Consider the following 14,702-nt stretch of genomic DNA (forward strand, 5'->3'; position numbering starts at 1 on the left):
TATAAAGGATTTTTTTGCTGGTTTATTTATTTATTTATTTATTTATTTATTTATTTTTTGAGACAGTATCAATACAGAAAGCAGTCTGGGCTGAAACTCTCTGTGTTTCCCAGGATGACCTTGAAGTCATGATCTTTCTGCCTTGGTTCCCAAGTATTGGGATTCCAGGTATGCGCCACCATGTACCACTTAAAGACCTTTTAAATTTCAGAAAAACATGTACTTTGGTCATGTGTTTCAACATTCTCTCTCTCTCTCTCTCTCTCTCTCTCTCTCTCTCTCTCTCTCTCTCTCTCTCTCACACACACACACACACACACACACACACCAGAAGGAGAGTTTGTAAGCCATGCACAGCAGCACACACCTGTCATCACAGTACTTGGGAGGTGGAAGCAAGAGGTTCACAACCAGCTTGGGCTACATAGCAAGGCTCTGTCCCAGAATAAATTAAAGCAACTGGATTGCTTCAGACACTTGAAAAGAACTAGCATTTTTATCTGACCAATTTAGAAGACACAGCTATGAGTCATCTGACTATTACATCCGGCCAGCTAGGTGTGAGTCAAGATGCAGTGCAGCGTGTTAACATGATCTGTGCGTGTATGTATGTGTGTGTGTGTCTGTTATACTTACGTGTGTTACACTTATGGTAAATATACCTTAGGCAACTCCATTGTATCTACAGCTTAAATTCAGCTAGACTTGGTAATCTACTGGTTGTCTGAGGACACTCACAATTAGTGAGGATACAAAAGTGTGTATATCAGTCAAATCAATACAATTTTCAGGTGTTTTTTTTTTCCTTCCAAAACACAGTCTACAGGATGTTAAAATATAAACTATTGACAGAAATACTTCAATGTCACTTTCAGTGGCTCTATTGTGTTTGCTAAATGCCATTCTCATTAAAAGCAACCTCAAAATGGAACAACCGTGGCTATATAAATATCACCATGCTAGGCTGGGTGTACGAAGCAAGCCAAGAGAGCTGGCTTAAGTTCTTATGCCAATTGTTTTATTCTATGAGCAATTTAATCTTTAGAAAAGAGTTTTTAAAAGAACAGACATTGTGTGGTGCACACCTTTAATCCTAGCACGTGGGAGCCAGAGGCAGACAGACCTTTGTGAGTCAGAAGCCAGTCTGTTGCCATGACAAGTTCCAGGATGGCCAGGGCTACATAATAGACTTTGTCTCAGAGAAACAAAAAAAAAAAAAAAAAAGATTTTGATAAACATGTCTATGAAAGTTCAGAGCCCTTTGTTCTGCAGTACGGACACACACATTTGAGAGCTTATACTATTTCTTTTTAGTATAAATAATAATTATTGAGACTAACTATTGATTGTCTCCCCTTTTAGCGGAAGTACAGAGTGAAATTGAAAGAATTTTTGAATTGGCGAGATCTTTGCAACTGGTTGTTCTTGATGCAGACACCATCAACCACCCAGCACAGCTTATCAAGACGTCCTTAGCCCCCATCATTGTTCACGTGAAAGTCTCCTCTCCTAAGGTAAATCCCTGCATTCCTGTCTATGGGTTTAGAAGCTTCCTCCCTGAGGTTCGTTTGTGGGCAGAAAAATGTCTCCAGAGTCAGTTAATGGGTGCATTTTAAAACAGTACTCAAGGTCTAGGGACTTGAGGGTAGCTGAGACTAATAATAATAATAATAATAATAATAATAATAATAATAATAATAATAATAATAGTCATCGCTGAGAAGCTCCTCCCTGCAGTCAGAGATGATAAAATCCAAACAAGAGCATAAGGACGGAAAACAAAAAGTGGACCCTGGCCTTTCATAGGCTGTGCATTTCCTGTTGGCCAATTTCCTGTATAATATTGATTCTTGAGTCACCTACAGTCTCTGCCCAGTTGAGACAGGGAGGACATAGTCCAGGAAAATGCCTTCTGCCAGGTAAAAGATCACTGCATAAGCATCTCTCACAGAAATGCTGCAGCCCTCATCGCTTGTGCGCAGCTTCGGGGAATATACTGCTTTACTGGTTAGGCAAGAATGGTCACATAAGCTACCAGAGTGAACTTAGTTATTTTTTTAATCTGTGTGTGTGGGTGTGTGTGTACACTTGTGCGGTCACAGCATATATGTGGGGTCAGAGGACAACTTGTGGAAGTACGTTCTCCCCTCCCACCGTGTGGGCTCTCAGGATTGAACTCAGGTCACCAGGCTTAGTAGTCTTCATCTTTCCCCACTGAGCCCGCTCACCGTCCTCGCTCTTGTTTTTAAATAGTGATGGTGTCCTAAAAATAGATATGAAATAGATGCCCATGAGAGGCATCATCTGTCTGTCTGCCTGTCTGTTTTGCATCCGGGACCTCAATTTCCCCTCCCTCCTCTCTTCCTGTCTCCTCCCCCAATCTCCCCTCTGCACCCCGCTAATCCGCCCAGAGACATTATCTTCACAATTCTTTTCCAGCGCCTCCTAGAATGTAGCTGGTTTGTCTAAATGCTTGCTCAACTCCCCACCCAAACCGTGGTCTTCTTCTACGGTCAGAGAAAAGCCTAAAGAATCTGTGGCCTGTTACAATTCACAAGCTCTCAGCATCTTGAGGGAACTACCCCTATACTGTAACTGTGGGAATCCCACCCACCGCCGGTTGACTCTGAGGTGTGACTAGAACACATTGGACTTGCCTCAGCCACTGGAAGTGTCCTTGACTCTAGCTTCTGGGGTCTCAAGAATCCTTTGCAGTGAGGCTAAGGTCACTACTACCTCCACTGTCCCATTGCCATGGTGTCTGGAAGTCCAGAGTCAGGGACTTGCGTGGACCTGTGCCCTGAGGTATCAGAACTTCATAAAGTAGCACGGTTGAAGCAGAGAGGGCCCCGCTTCAACCTAAACAAAACTAATGGCCAAATGCAGCTATAGCTATGACCAAAGGCATAGATAACGTTTGTTTTATGTGTAACAGTGTTCCAACATAAATGTTTTACCTAGGTTTCCATGCCTGAAATAGTTTGATTAATATAAAATTAAACCAGATATCTTATTAGATATTTAAAATATGACATACACAAGTGACTTTGATATTGATCTGACATGGAGGTAATGAACCGAAATAATACTGAACCAAATAATATCAAAATATTGACTCAACATAAACAAGGTCAGACCAGCCTTTTCCCTTTGACAGGAAGTTCTGACATCTGAAAGAGACTTACAAGTCTAGGTGGGAAGTGAGGCTGTCTGTCACTAGGATCCCACAGGGAGCTAGGAGAGGATGGACATACCCAGTCCACTCCAGGCCCACAGTGAGGTGGGCAGCATCACCATGGAGATTCTAAGTGTGTGATTGCTCACATTGTAGGGCCTCCTTACTAGTCCTCAGGGCTACATGCGCTGTAGGAAACAATCCCAATGTGTTTGGCTTTCTTTCAACTCATTGACAATGACTCGAGCTCCTGTTATCCTCTCTCAGGTTTTACAGCGGCTGATTAAGTCCAGAGGAAAGTCTCAGAGCAAACACTTGAATGTTCAACTGGTGGCAGCCGATAAACTGGCCCAGTGCCCGCCTGTAAGTAAAATCTTTTCTGTTTTAATCACTGAAGGCTAGTTCCTTTCGATATCAGCCTAGTGGCTTTTATTCTACAGCAATGGTTCTCAACTTGTGTATTGTATCCCCTAGGGGGCTAGAGTGACCCTTTCACAGAGGTCACCTAAGACCACGGGAAAACCCAGATATCTACATTATGATTCCTAACAGTGGAAAAGTACAGTTATGAAGTAGCCATGAAAATAAGTGTATGGCTGGTGGTCACCACAACATGAGGAACTGTGTTGAAGGATCGCATCAGGAAGGCTGAGAAGCACCGCTTCAGACATGGTGAAGGATTCTTGCAGTGAGCTGCTACTGTTCCATTGGGTGGGCTCAGGCTTCCGGGGCAGGGTGGCGTCTGCCTTGGCAGGAGAAGTGAACTCAAAGTCTGAAACCCGCTGTTCCTACTACTTCCTTGATTCCGTTGCCAGCACTTGGGCGCCATGTCTAGTCATGGAACACTTGTAAGAAAAGAGCAAAGTAAAATACGCCAGCTTGGCTTTGTTTCAGCTTTTGTGCCAGACGATTCTGGTGGGCACGAAAAAGTGTGAGGTGGAAGGTCAAAACTGGCTTGCAGCTAGAGCGTCTCCGTGTTTATAACAGATGGGGGGGTCAATGGCGAGGCGTGAGAACTGTGTGCTGCCTAGTGTCGTTGCTAGGAAATACCTGCAGGGTGAGAAGGTGCACCTTGGTGGGCTGGAAGGGTTCTCACAGGCTCTCGGGCCGTGGTGGTTAGTCATGTGTGCTTGGTCAATTGACTCATGATTTCTCTAAAAGAAATAACATCTTCTTGGTTGCTTCACTAGATTTTTAAAAATATTTATGTAAAATATATTGTATTAAATATAGGATATAAATAGTATATGTTTATATTTTATGTCACGGTCCCCCTCGGCCAGCAAGGAGGACGCGCAACACCGGAGCTCTTCTCACTGCAGTTTTATTCAGGACCTTTTTACCGTTATCTCTCTCTCCCTTTCTCTCACTCACTCACTCTCACTCTCTTCCTCTCGCTCCTCCTCTCTCCTCGGGCAAACCTCTCCCAGCCCTTAAATAGGCACGGGCCGCCAACCCCGGATTGCCAGGTGGGCACTGCCCATAGGTCCACGCATACGCAAGCAGCTGACAATCATTGCGTGATAATAGCATAAATCAGGCCTAGTTGATATTAGGAGTTGATTATCACAGAGAGCACTCGCTTTCGGGATCGCGGAGGGCGGGAGCCAGCACCATCAAGTGCGACTCCACGCAGCTCTCTACACATAGCCATCAGGTGTGACTCCACACGGCTCTCTACAATTTTATTTATATTTATGCTCTGTGAAAGCATAGGATCCAATTCAAGTACTTGGAGATGCGACACAGCTTGGCTATTCAAGCACAGACGAGTTATATAAACCTGAGCAAGATGCCTGCTGAGCAAGGTTAGGGTAAAAATTCAAGAAGCATGTGTGTGCGTATGTGGAAACATTCTTAGAATATGCCTGGCACGTAGCCTACGCTGTCCAGGCGCATCCTGCGCTACGCCGCATCTAGTCTGCTGGCCTCCATCGGTCTTGGGGTCACTGTTGTATCGCGCTTCCCTGTCATAGTGGGTTTGTAATAAATGTGAGCAGAGGGAGTGATGAGTGAATGAAAGGCAAGAACAATGGATACATCCTTTCGTTAGATATGTAACAAGGGCCAGGGGGCTCCCTCGAGGCTTCCTACAGATCATCTGTAATCCCTGCTATGAGCTTGTGAAATACAGCCTAAGCCCCTCTTTATCGCTGGGGCAACTGAAGACAGAGCTCATCAATGAGTTTGTTGAGATCATTCGGCAAATTAAGATTAGAAGTGGATCTGTCTGACTTCAAAGCGGTTTCTTCTTCTCCCCAGCACAGACTCCCCTCCACTACACACAGTTATCAGGTTACCGCCCGCAGATAAATCCAGAGCTCTATGTTAAGATGTTTAAAGCCACGTTGCCTACTAAGGAAGTTGTTTGCAGGGTGGAATGTTTGATTAAACACCGAGAAACTATAACAGTATAAGCCATCCAACCTCTGGCCCTGTAATGTTTCACGGTTGAAGAGAAATGATCTTTACTGGACAGCTACTAAAAGCCAGGAACTGTGCAACTCTTTCTATTTGGTATGGCATTTTAGGAAGCAGTCACTAAAAATGGAAATATAATTATAAGAGATTTATTGGGGGAAACATATTTTCTTTTTAAGTCAATTTATTAACCCTTGGTTGAAATAATTTCTGGAGACAATAATTTATATCCTATTAAAATTGAGGACATTCCTGAAGATTTTAAGAGTCAAAGACTGGGCTTCAGCTGCCATAGTAAGCAAGGTCCCACCGTGACCTGTGCACAGTGTGTCAATTGAAGGAACAAGCAATAAAAAGTGAGGAAGATGATTCAGTGTGGCCACACTGTGAGCAAGAGCAATGAGATCGGCGGGTCCCTATGAAGTCCACCTTCAGGGCGCTGGCCTGAAGTTTAGGCTTAAATAAGGGGCATGAGTTCCTGGTCACGGCGTGGCCCTGCCCTTCATTGACACATCAGCTTCTCCATCTGTCCTACTATCTGTCACTCGGAAAAGCCTCCTCTTAGAGGACAAGCTCCTCCTCTGACACCTGGACTTCAGCCTTTTCCTCCACCAGCAAAAAAATTCCTGAGAAAATGCCAATCCCTTGGAGTCCGTTGTTTCAGGAGTCTGATAGCCCAAGAGAAGTGTCTCTTTGGCACGCCTTTCTTCCTGCCAGGAGGGTCTATGTTGCCTATGGCGTATGGCTACCTCTGAGAAAGGTGGGACCAGAAATAGACGCATTCACATCCTTCCATATAACAACACTGTAGTCTTGTCCCCAGGTTAGTAACCTCAACCTGCCAGGGTACTGGGGGACAGCCCTCCTCTATTATATTAGCAGGACAGACACATCTGTCTTGTTTTGAATGATTGGTCAGATGGCCTGGCACTGTCAACAAGCAGTCTGAATAAGTAGTTACCTTGTGCCTTTCTAACCATGTGGTAGTATGTTCATGGACTTTGTCATTCTGGGAAAGAATTGTGCATTCTATTTTGGCCCACATGAAGAAAATTTCAGATGACAAAAACTAGGAGCAATTTAAAAATGTGTCTGCATTTATCCCTTTACTTCAAGACCGTAATTATCATCGTCACCCAGAGACTGGTTATCACTGTGGCATTTTAGTTCTGTTAGGAGAGGCTGCAGCTTGCTTCCTTGCCGTCTGTGTCTCCGGTCTGCCAACTCCGCAGATTTGACTAGCAGGGTCTCATCCGACTGCAGTGATAGTACAGGCAGCGGGTTTTAGAAAGTGACCTCTCAATGGACACAAGAAAACTTAACTTTCTGTAGCTAGAAGGGTGATTCTAGTGCCAGGGACTATTGGCGCGAAGGAGAACCACACAGAGTTTCCTGCAGTAGCATCTTACTATTGGGCACTATACGATGATGTCAGCTGATATTGGGAAAAGAATGCTGGATCCAAAGATGTTTGAGAGGATGCTAATGCAAACACAGGTCATTGGGTTTCTTTGTACAGAAACCCCATTTTGCTAACACGCTCTTTGTAGCTCCTGTAGAATAGAGGATATCCCGTGCTTCTCCATAATGTGTCTGCAGGTCTCTTTCCACAGAACAGCCTGTGGGTTTAATGTTTCGTGGAATGCTTAAAAGGAAAGACAATTCTGTTCCACTCTCCTCATTTTACAAGTAGGGCCACTGAGACCAGGAAGAGGTGAACTGCCTTCCGAAAAGTCAGAGACCTTGGGCAATGACAGCATATCTCTGTGTCTTAATCCTGGGAGGCGCTAGAGCAGTGGTTCTCAACCTGTGGGTCACAACCTTTGGGGATGTCAAATGACCCTTTCGTAAGGGTCACCCAAGACCACTGGAAAATACAGATATTTACATTATAATTTATAGCAGCAGAATTGCAGTTATGAAGTAGCAATGAAGATAATTTTAGGGTTGGGGTCACCACAGTATGAGGGTCACAGCATTAGGAAGGTTGAGAAGCACTGCTCTAATAGTAAATGCAAGGTGTTAGTTACTACATCTATTAGGGCTTCTGTTGCTGTGATAAAAACACTATGACCACAAGCAACTTGGGGAAGAAAGGGTTTATTTAATCTTAAAGCCGGTCCCCCTCATCCAGGGAAGTCAGGGCAAGAACTCAAGTCAGAAACCTGGGAAAATGACTAAAGCAGAGGCCACAGAGGAACCCTGCTTGCTGCATTGTTCCCCTCTGAACCTGCTAAAGCACCCAGAACCATCGAAACAGGGCTAGTACTGCCCACAGTGAGATAGGCCTTCCACATCCATTGTCTATCAAGAAAACCTGTGGAGGCATCTTCTCAGTTGAGGTTCCCTCTTCCCAAATGACTCTAGTTATGTTGATTGACATAAACCAGCCAACATACTGCCTGTTGTCCAGAAGAGAGAATACTGGGTTCCATGGGTAAGGCTTTTACAAGAAGGGTCAATAAACATTTTAATTAAGGGCCGGATAGTAACTAATTTAGGTTTGTTGAGGCTAGTGGGGTCCTTTCTAAAACAATTCAGCTTTGCCTTTGAGTAGCCATGGTCATCATACATGTAAACCAGGGGGTCGGCTGGACTCCATTCAAATTTGGTAGAAACAAGAAGTAGATCTAATGCAGCCGAAAGAAATGGCCACACTTCTTCTAGGCCAAGTTTTGTTATCTATTAGTGCGAATCAAATGGCCCTAAACACGGCGACTTCAAGCGGTGGCTAGTAGGTAGCATTTTATCTGATGGCTGACTGATCTCTCAGCAGGGTTGAGTAGAGGGACTCAGCCAATTCTTGCTTTCTACTTGGTCCAGGGCCTTTGTCATGAGCTTTTTTCTGTAGGGACATGGGCTCTCATGCTGTACCCTTATGATAAAATACATTCTCCTAAGGACTCATCTTAGCCCAGCCCAGCACCTCTATAACATTCCCACTGATCAGAGTGCTCACAGTGGCTTCCCAGATTCAAGAAGAGGGCACAAAATGTTCCATCTCAGTACATGGAGGACCAAGGATCCTGTGGCCATTTAAAAATATGCTCTTGGCAGAAAAAAATAACTGGGAAGATACAGAGAGGCAAACAGGAAAATGTCCCCAGGCACTGGGATTGCAGGAGCCATCGAAGATTCTTTATTGTATGGTTAGCTGGATTGCGTTTTCTTGGTGTGTGTCTACACACCATATTTTTTTATTTCAGTTGTCCTCTCCGGGTATCTTTTCCTTCTCAGAGAAGTAGAGAATAGTGTGTTTTAAGAACTTGTCCCAGTACTGTGGTAATAAGAGTTGCATAATGCTTGGCAAGGAAAGCAGATAGACAATTGGATGATAAATGAAATATAATCCTTTAATCCCACTTAGTTACAAGCTGTCTTGTGCTACCAGAAGCTGACCTGGTGGCTCTCTGAGCTGCGTAATGGCTTTTTAGGTGTGTAAATTGGCATTGACCACTTTCTGCAAGAGGTGAGCTCATCCTTTCGGCAGAGGCTTGCCTGCAAACCTCTAACACTCTGAGAACGAGAGTGGTTCTCTTCTATCCTGCTCTATTTCCCATTGCTGAACGGACTCCAAGTCGTTCTATCATGTATGCAAGTTCTGAGAGGGATTTTCCACTGCCCAGTTCCAGCAGTCCTTAAGTTACTGAGACTCTTCCAATTCACTCATCTCTCTGACAGGTTCTCCCTACTGCCGCGTTCATTGTTATAAAACCCTGGGTGCCTGCCATTTAATTTTTAACACTGCTTTTTCAAAACAGAGTAATCCGTTCTACATCTTCACGAGACAAGGCCTCCCAGGATCCAATTTCAGTATCCACATTTCTAGAGATTTCAAGCAACCAACCTGGGCATAGCATGGTGGACATGGCTCCTTCCCACCCATGCTACAATAGAACACATACAATTGACATAAACGTAACAAAAATACCGAGTATCTTTTCTGTGGATAACCACACGGCCAGTTGTGGCTACTGTTTTTGAAGAATAAGAATGGGAAGACATAATAAATGTCATAAACAGGAGATGAGCTATAAACAATCAGTGTCTCTATACTCTTGCCTTTGTGTCAGCTCCACCTATTACTGGCAAAAACTTTTTTGCCTGTCACCTTAAGGTAGAGTTCCTTCCAGAGTCTGTCATTATTGATTGGCTTTCCTTTATCCCCACAAGAGCTCCTTGATCTATAAACAACAACAGATGTTTAAACATAGTTTCCCATCAGTATTGAGCAGTGAGTTGAGGACATAGGACCGCAGAGACTTCAACAGTACAGAGAACACCATTTCGATGGGAAAGTAATGTTTACTGGCTGATTATTATGTAATTAATATTATGTGTTGAGCCAGCCAGCTATGTTAGTTTACTGAGTAGCATTTGCTGGCCATTCTTCTTAAGTGGTGGCACCTTAAGGGGCTCTCTATACTATGGTTGCAAAGAAATGCAGGTGTATATCTCCCTGGTATTGACTGCTCCCTCTTAGAAATAGGAAGATGCTGCACACGAGGCTGTTATCTATGCACAACAAATAAATGAAAGCAAAATACAAGGCATGGAGTTTGCACACGTATAACCTGGGTAGCTAAAACTCAGTAGTGTGTGAACCATCTTTTCTTTTTCATTTTGGTTTTGGCTTTTTTTTGTGTGTGTGTAACAGCCCTAGATGTCCTGGAACTCACTCTGTAGGCGAGGCTGGCCTCGAACTCACAGAGATCCGTCTGCCTCTGCCTCCTGAGTGCTGGGATTAAAGGTATGCACCACCACCGCCAAGCTCAAGAGACTGGAGAGATGGTTTATCAGTTAAGAGCACTGGCTGCTCTTTTAGTAGACCGGGGTTTAACTCCCAGAACCAACATGGGAGCTCACAACCATCTGTAACTCCAGTTCCAGGGGATCTGGTGGCCTCTCCCAATCTCTTTGCTCACCAAGTATGCACACATGCAGGCAAAAACACTCATACACACAAAGTGAGAGATTTAATTTAATTTAAAATTAAAAGGAGGTAAAACTAACTGCATAATTAGTTTCTAAGGTTTTTGAGCTTTGCGTTAAAAATAGTAAGTTACAACTCCCTGGATAAACGTGTTGGACAAGATACACGAGTTGTTTGTATTTTGTAGTCATTAAGGAAAATTTACCAGCCATTCTCTGTATGTTTTCCCTCCCAAAAGAACATAGTTTACTCCATTACTCATATAGGATCTGAATACTACGGTTTCTTATGTAAAAACCGGAGCGACTACTTCAGTTTGCTCCTTCTCTGGCTTCATCACAGACAGCCCCTGAGTCGGTGAAACTCCTTAACAAGGAGGTGGGGGAAGTACTTAGGATACTTTCAAACATCAAAAACCAGTTTCCCGGCTGTCTTCAGCCTTGCTCTTTGCCAAGCTCTGGGTGTCTGTCAGGCCTGTTTCTACCACCCAGAAATCTCAGTGCTTCTTTTTTCAGTATTTCTGAAAATACATATCCAGAAAACAGCTCCCAGCACTCCCTGTTCCTGCCCCTTCGGCACCTCTGCTCACTCAGTGGTTGCTTTCTTTAGTGGCTGCATGGATCCCACATCCACATGCATTGGCTGCAGAAAGAGCTCCATTCTGGGATGCCGGAGGTGTTCGGCATGGCAACTCTCTGGACCTGCTCTGATCCTTATCGGCATGGGCTGTCACCACAGGCATGATAGTGGAGGGGCAAACTGTTCACTGCCTCGGACTTTGCTGATAAAATAGCTCTCCGTCACTTTCCAGGCTTAGGGCTTCCTGCATTGCACGGGAAGCAGCTGATTAGACATGCCTTTTGTATTCATTTTTAAATGTGGCGTTAAAAATTCTGGTTTGCAGAATTCATTGAGTTGCTTCGCTTTGAATTTCCCTTTGATTCTGTTGTAGACTTCTTTAAAAAATCCCCTTCCTGCTGTCCTTCGAGTAAGTTGCTCTATTCAGCATTTTATTACCTAAACAGAAAAAAAAAATGTCAAGACACGTAGTCTGTGAGATTCTTCCCAGTTGGAAGCAGGTTCTCAGATCAGTGTCATTCAGAGGTGAAATTTGCTTTTGTTGTGTTTTGAAAGCCTAGGAGCGTTTCTCACGACCCTTTATACCGTATAGCCACCGTTTAGCAATAAAAAGGCAGTTTGCAAGAACTGATCGGGCTTGAGCAAACATCCCTGTGCTGATGTGTGCATATTCTACCCATTGGCAAAGGGATGCACTTTATTAAAATTCCTTGTAATTAGCGGTGTGCTGATTGTGCTTTCCATAGTGACAGCGTAGTGGGGGACAGTCAAGTCCACGTACACCGCACTCAACACCTTGCGGTCCAGCTTTGAGCTTTACTTTTTAAATTATTTTTTATTTTATTTATCAAATATTAAGTGTACAGATTAATGGTTTCACTCCATTCGTCAATAAGCTGTGCATTGCACACATTCACCTGCTCTTCTGCAACACGGGACCACCCCTATTCTCCCCTCACCCTTCCCTGTTTCTAAAACTCCCAAATCTTTCCTGTCCCCCTGCCTTCCCTTCCATTCAGCAGCTTTCTATGAGACTGGCTTCTTGGCTTCCATACATAAACAAGAAGTTGTGTCTTGCTCATCTACATTCTTTTACTCAACACACCTCTAGCCATCCCATCTTTCCCACACCCGAATAGTATTCTATTGTGTAACTTATGCATCTTCTTTACCCATATATCTACTATAAGGCACCTAGGTGATTCTATATTTTGGCTATTATGAATAGTTCTTCAATGATCTTGGGGGTGCAAGTCCCTCTTAGATATAAATACTTCATCTCAGATCTGTGGTACTTCTACTTTTATGAGGAGGCTCCTTGTTTTTTGTTTGTTGTTTGTTTTGTTTTCCATAATGACTACTGTCCATTCTCGCCAGGAGTGTGTAAGAGTTTCCATTATTTCTTATATTTTTATAATAACCATTCTAACCGGAGTGAGATGGTCTTTTAACTGCGGTTATTTTTGTTGTGTTGTTAAGAATCAAACCCAAGCCTAGGACATCCTAGGCAAATGCTTTAGTGCAGAGCTGTGTCTGGAGCCCTCGTTCTGTTTGTTTGCATACGGACAAAGTTTCATCCTACAACCTAGGCTGACCTAGGATTTCACTGGCTGAACTCGAACTTGTGATTGTTCTGCCTTAGCTTTGCGTGTGCTGGGATTACAGGCTTGAGTCAACATACCACACTCATTGTAGTTAGATTTGCATTTCTCCTATAATTAGTGAAAGTGAGCTTTTTGTCATGTGCTTGTTGGCTATCTGTATGTTTCATTTTAAAAAGTATCCATGTAGTTCTTTAGCCTGCCTTAAAATTAGATTGCTTGGTTTTTTTATGTTTGTCTTTTTTGGTTCCTTCTGCATTCTGAATGTCAGTGTGCAGCGTTCCATTTGCAGGTTCCTTCCCTCAACAGCAGGTCATCTCTCCATCCTGTCGTCTGCTTTGTTGTGCTGGCATTTCTCATTTTCATGTGAACTCATTTTGTCTATTTTGACTTTTGTTGCTTCTGTATTTAGATTACGATCTAATTTCTTTTCTTGCCTACACTAATGACTTAAAGAATTTCCCTTGTTTTCATGTACTCATTTCATGGTTTCAGGCTTAAGAGTTAATTTTTTTCCATTTTGAATTATGTTTTCTGTGTGGTGAGAGAAAAGGATCCAGTTTTATTCTTTGTATAAGCACGCCCAATTTTGTCAACTATTTATGGAGAGACTACCTTTTCCACTATTACATTCCTGTCACTTTTGTCAAAACTATTTGTGTTGGGTTGTAGCCCAAGATTAGTCAACAGCATTTGACTAATGTGGGGAGCTCTGAGTTCTAGGCATAGTAACACACAGATACAGAGAGGGAGGGAGGGAGGGAGGGAGGGAGGGAGGGAGGGAGGGAGGGAGGGAGGGAGCTACACACATTGTTAGGATCATTCCAGTCTAAGAACGGACCTTTAATGTCTTGGTGGGAATAAGCAAACCCATACTAATGATTGAGACCTATGTAATCAAATTTGACAGTGAATATCAACAACAATAGGATGAACAGGTTCTAAGTCACACCACCTGTGAAACAATGGAGCTGGGTAGAGCGGAGAGGGGCCCTTCGGTGAGCACTGCCCACTGTCCTCTTTCCAGCTATGTCCTTATAGTCAGCCTGTGGTGCTTTGGGGCTGACGTCATTCTCGTTCTGTTCAAGTCGTCACTGCAGAAACATGGTCTCTATCAGAGCATCGAGGTCTCATCTTGTGATTTGCTGAACTCTGTGCTAACCATGAGTGAAGAGGTTTTTGAAGGCAAGAGAGAGTTTTTTGGTTTACTTAGTGGGAAGTGACATTTTCAAAGAGGATTTCTGGCAACCAAAGCTTTAGGTACTAGGTCTTCTGTATCTTGTGACCCACAGGGTCTTCTTTATCTGTTTTATTTCACCCATCATTTCCTCTTCCTAATAAGTTCAGCAAGTCTTCCCAGACCGCTTTGTAAGTAGAGAATGTTAAGCCATAGCCCCAGACTTTATTTTCTTGATCTATGCATAGTTCTGAATTAGTCTAGGTGTAACATGGATTATTAAGGGTTTGGGTACTTCAAGCCCTGCCTCTCCAACAAGATGGTACATATGACTCTCAAGCACAGGGTAAGGACAGACTTCTTTGCCACTGAATGCCCATACATCCTGGAACAAAAAAAATGCTGACCAAATATTGTATGAATGAGTGAAATGTGCATAGAAAATCATATTGATAAGTGTTCTTGGTGAGCATTTTTCTGTGTAGGCTGACCTGGTTGAATCTTCTCAAACCAAGGCAGTGTGTACTGAAGTCACTAGCTTTCAAAGTCCCATGGTAAGGGCCTTCAAATTCCTTTCCAGTTAGGCACAAATTTGTCTGCAAAGGTTGATTCAGTGAGCATTTACTAGTAGACTGGGGGAATCTGATCAGTGGGAGAGAGTATATGTTTAGCTTTCCTGAGTTCGTGGGTTCAACCCTCATCATCAAAACTAAATAGTAAACACTGGTGATGAGATAGTTCACATAGTAATGACAGCTTCAAGCATCCTTTGCTCTAAGCGCTAGGAGAATGAATCAGCTGGGACACTACCAACTC

The 14,702-nt window shown here is 43.5% G+C and overlaps 1 protein-coding gene across 6 annotated transcripts in view; it reads left to right on the forward strand.

The window, feature by feature from the left end:
• The window catches only part of Cacnb4 (calcium voltage-gated channel auxiliary subunit beta 4), a 252,035-nt gene that overhangs the window by 226,941 nt on the left and 10,392 nt on the right, over window positions 1-14,702 (forward strand). For all 6 annotated transcript variants that reach the window (XM_057755680.1, XM_057755681.1, XM_057755684.1 and 3 more), the window contains 2 exons: window positions 1,363-1,514; window positions 3,443-3,538. In XM_057755680.1, coding sequence (XP_057611663.1) covers window positions 1,363-1,514; window positions 3,443-3,538 — 248 coding nt within the window. The remainder of the gene's footprint in view (window positions 1-1,362; window positions 1,515-3,442; window positions 3,539-14,702) is intronic.

This window comes from Chionomys nivalis, chromosome 22 (genome assembly GCF_950005125.1).
Source record: "Chionomys nivalis chromosome 22, mChiNiv1.1, whole genome shotgun sequence".
NCBI classification, from domain to species: Eukaryota; Metazoa; Chordata; class Mammalia; order Rodentia; family Cricetidae; genus Chionomys; species Chionomys nivalis.